General features: G+C 43.5%; 1 protein-coding gene across 1 annotated transcript in view; it reads right to left on the bottom strand.

Moving 5' to 3' along the window:
- Positions 1-1,071: 1,071 nt before the first annotated feature.
- LOC111239487 overlaps positions 1,072-2,500 on the bottom strand; it is a 5,065-nt gene continuing 3,636 nt past the window's right edge. Inside the window, exons 5-6 of the mRNA XM_022769372.1 lie at positions 2,286-2,466; positions 1,072-1,770 (exon numbers count right to left, since the gene is read on the bottom strand). Of these exons, the coding sequence (XP_022625093.1) occupies positions 1,160-1,770; positions 2,286-2,466 (792 nt within the window). The 3' untranslated portion in view covers positions 1,072-1,159. The remainder of the gene's footprint in view (positions 1,771-2,285; positions 2,467-2,500) is intronic.

Here is a 2,500-nt window from a genome sequence, read left to right on the forward strand (position 1 = left end):
AAAGTATCACAATTTTTCAAACATAAGTAAATAAAATTCAATTCAAAGCTGTAAATTATTTTAAATGTAGGTGTTGAGTTTGCTGCCCGCAGCTCTTCAGACACCTCACTGTAGGTTTTGGTTATGACTTTAATCAAAGACCACGGCCAGAAGACCTGAGGGTTCTCCAGATAAAAGCAAATCTGGTAAATCAGTAGGACTCAGTTAAAAACAGGCTTCATTAAACGACCAGTGGTTGAGAAGAAGTGAGTTTAATTACCTAGTTGTAAATAGTCAGCTGTTCACAGAGGATTGAATAATTAATTTATTCTTTCTCCACCTGCTGCTTCCTGTTAAAACTGTCTACGATAAAATCTCACGAGGACGGTCAAATGTCTGCCACAGCCTCACGTAACAGATCAGTAACAGTACAACAGTGTTTCCTCAGTTCGCTCTGTTGTATAAAACCACTGACTGTATGAAAACCGTGGGTTATCACCAGGTCTAAAGCTCCACCTCTGTTCTGAGTGAGCTGAGGAACACGTTGGAAAAAACAAATGTAAAAGCAAATGTAAAACTTCTGATCGTCAACACGCAGGTTAAAACCACCTGATAAAAGAAGCTGAACATCAAAGAGTGATATTCAAAATGTAATGTCTTTAAAACCAAGTGATGCCGCCATCTTTTTTACCACCTGGTGGAGTATAGAAAATATAGTTTGATGGTGAGGCTTCATCTGAGTTGAGTCAATATTATTATTGACAACCAGGTTCTGTATTCACAAAACACCTTCAGGCTAAAAGGGGGTAAGGGTAAAAATGAGGAATGGGATTTAGACTAAGAGTAATTCACAAAGACACTTAGCTCTAAAAGCTGCTCCTCAGTCTGGGAGAGGTTAGACGCATAAGTCCAAACTCACTAAGAATCGTAACCGTCGCTGTGTTCTGGAAACTTTAGACAACGCTGAATCACTTAAAAGATACGACTCAGTCAGAGGGAATAAAGATCGTTGACGAGTTTGTGAAGATGAAACAACGTCACAATCAGTGACAATGCAGCTACTAAACAACTGAGAAAATTAAACTTGTTTGTTGTTTGTTGTGTGACGACGACACTTGTTGAAGTGTTGATGTCAGAGGGTGTGAGTCCGGTTGAGGACGTGTAACTGTTAACAGTGGAACTAGAACAGCAGTGACTGGTTGGTGGGTGGGGGGGTCAGAGGGGGGGTTGGTGGGGGGATGTAAGCGTGCTGTATGTTGTACAGGATGTTGTTGGCGAGCGAACGTCTGCCAGCGTTGTTTAGGTGGAACCCGTCAGCTAAGAAAAGATGCCTCCTTAACCAGAAGACGTTGAAGTTGTCGATGAAGCCGAGGCCGTGGGTGTCGCAGACGGAGGACAGCCAGGTGTTGAGAGCGAGCAGCCGGCTGAACTGCCCCATCCCCCGGCCACAGGTGGGGGTGGGACCAGAGATGAAGACACTGAGGTGGAACTGTTTGACAGAGTCGAAGAGACGCAGGAAGTGGAGCTTTAAAACCTCGGACTCCTCCTTGCAGATGTCGTTGAAACCAGCGTGGATGATGACGGTGTCGGCCTCGGGGTGGAACCTGATGACATCAGGAAGTTTGTCCTTAATCTCCAGAACGGTGGCCTCGGGAAATGACACACTGTTGCCCCCCCCCAGTCTCACATTCCTCACAATCGAGTCCCCGATGAGGAGGGGGGACAGAGGAAAGGACGGAGACGTGTGACAGAGCTTCGGCTGCTTCGACACTTTGCTGCACAGGCTCAGAGCTGTGGAAACAGTTCAGTCAGACTGAGGCTGGACACACCGAAGACACTCAAAGACTGAAGCTCAGTCACCATGACGACAATACTTCAGCATTAGACTAAAGCTCAGTCACCATGACGACAATACTTTTAATAATAACATTTATACAGAACTTATATATTATATACTTATATATATTATAGCATAAGTACATGTTTTTATATTTTAAGATTATTTTTTATCTTTACTTTTTTAATGTACTTCCTATTTTTTTCTTTGCTTGTTTATGTTTATATTGCTTAGCAACAGTCCCGGTCCAGTTGGAACTGTGTTGTCGTAGCCAAATAAATGATACAATAAACAAATCATAATCTGTTGTTTGTTGAACTAACATGGCGCTCGGAGAACTGTTGTATAAAATAACATCACACCGAGGTCGTGATGTTCTGATATCAGCTGATTGTCTCTGACTGAATCACAGCTGTGCTGATATTCAGAACGACATCACGACCACAGTGTGATATTGATTAATTAATACCTGCTAGTGACTCTTGCAGCGAGCGCTCCTTCTCCAGCGGTGCAGGATAACTCGGCCACAAACGTTCACAAACGACCTCTTTAGCCACTTCAAGTCTGTCAAAGTTTGGATGGTATGAACCTTCACCTTGATCACAGAACGTCAGACTCTCCCTCAGTCTGTCATCATCAAACTTCAGCACCTGGAGAATAAAACCAGATGACGAGCAGAACGAC

The sequence above is a fragment of the Seriola dumerili genome, unplaced genomic scaffold (genome assembly GCF_002260705.1).
Source record: "Seriola dumerili isolate Sdu_G_001 unplaced genomic scaffold, Sdu_1.0 BDQW01002927.1, whole genome shotgun sequence".
Classification (NCBI taxonomy): domain Eukaryota; kingdom Metazoa; phylum Chordata; class Actinopteri; order Carangiformes; family Carangidae; genus Seriola; species Seriola dumerili.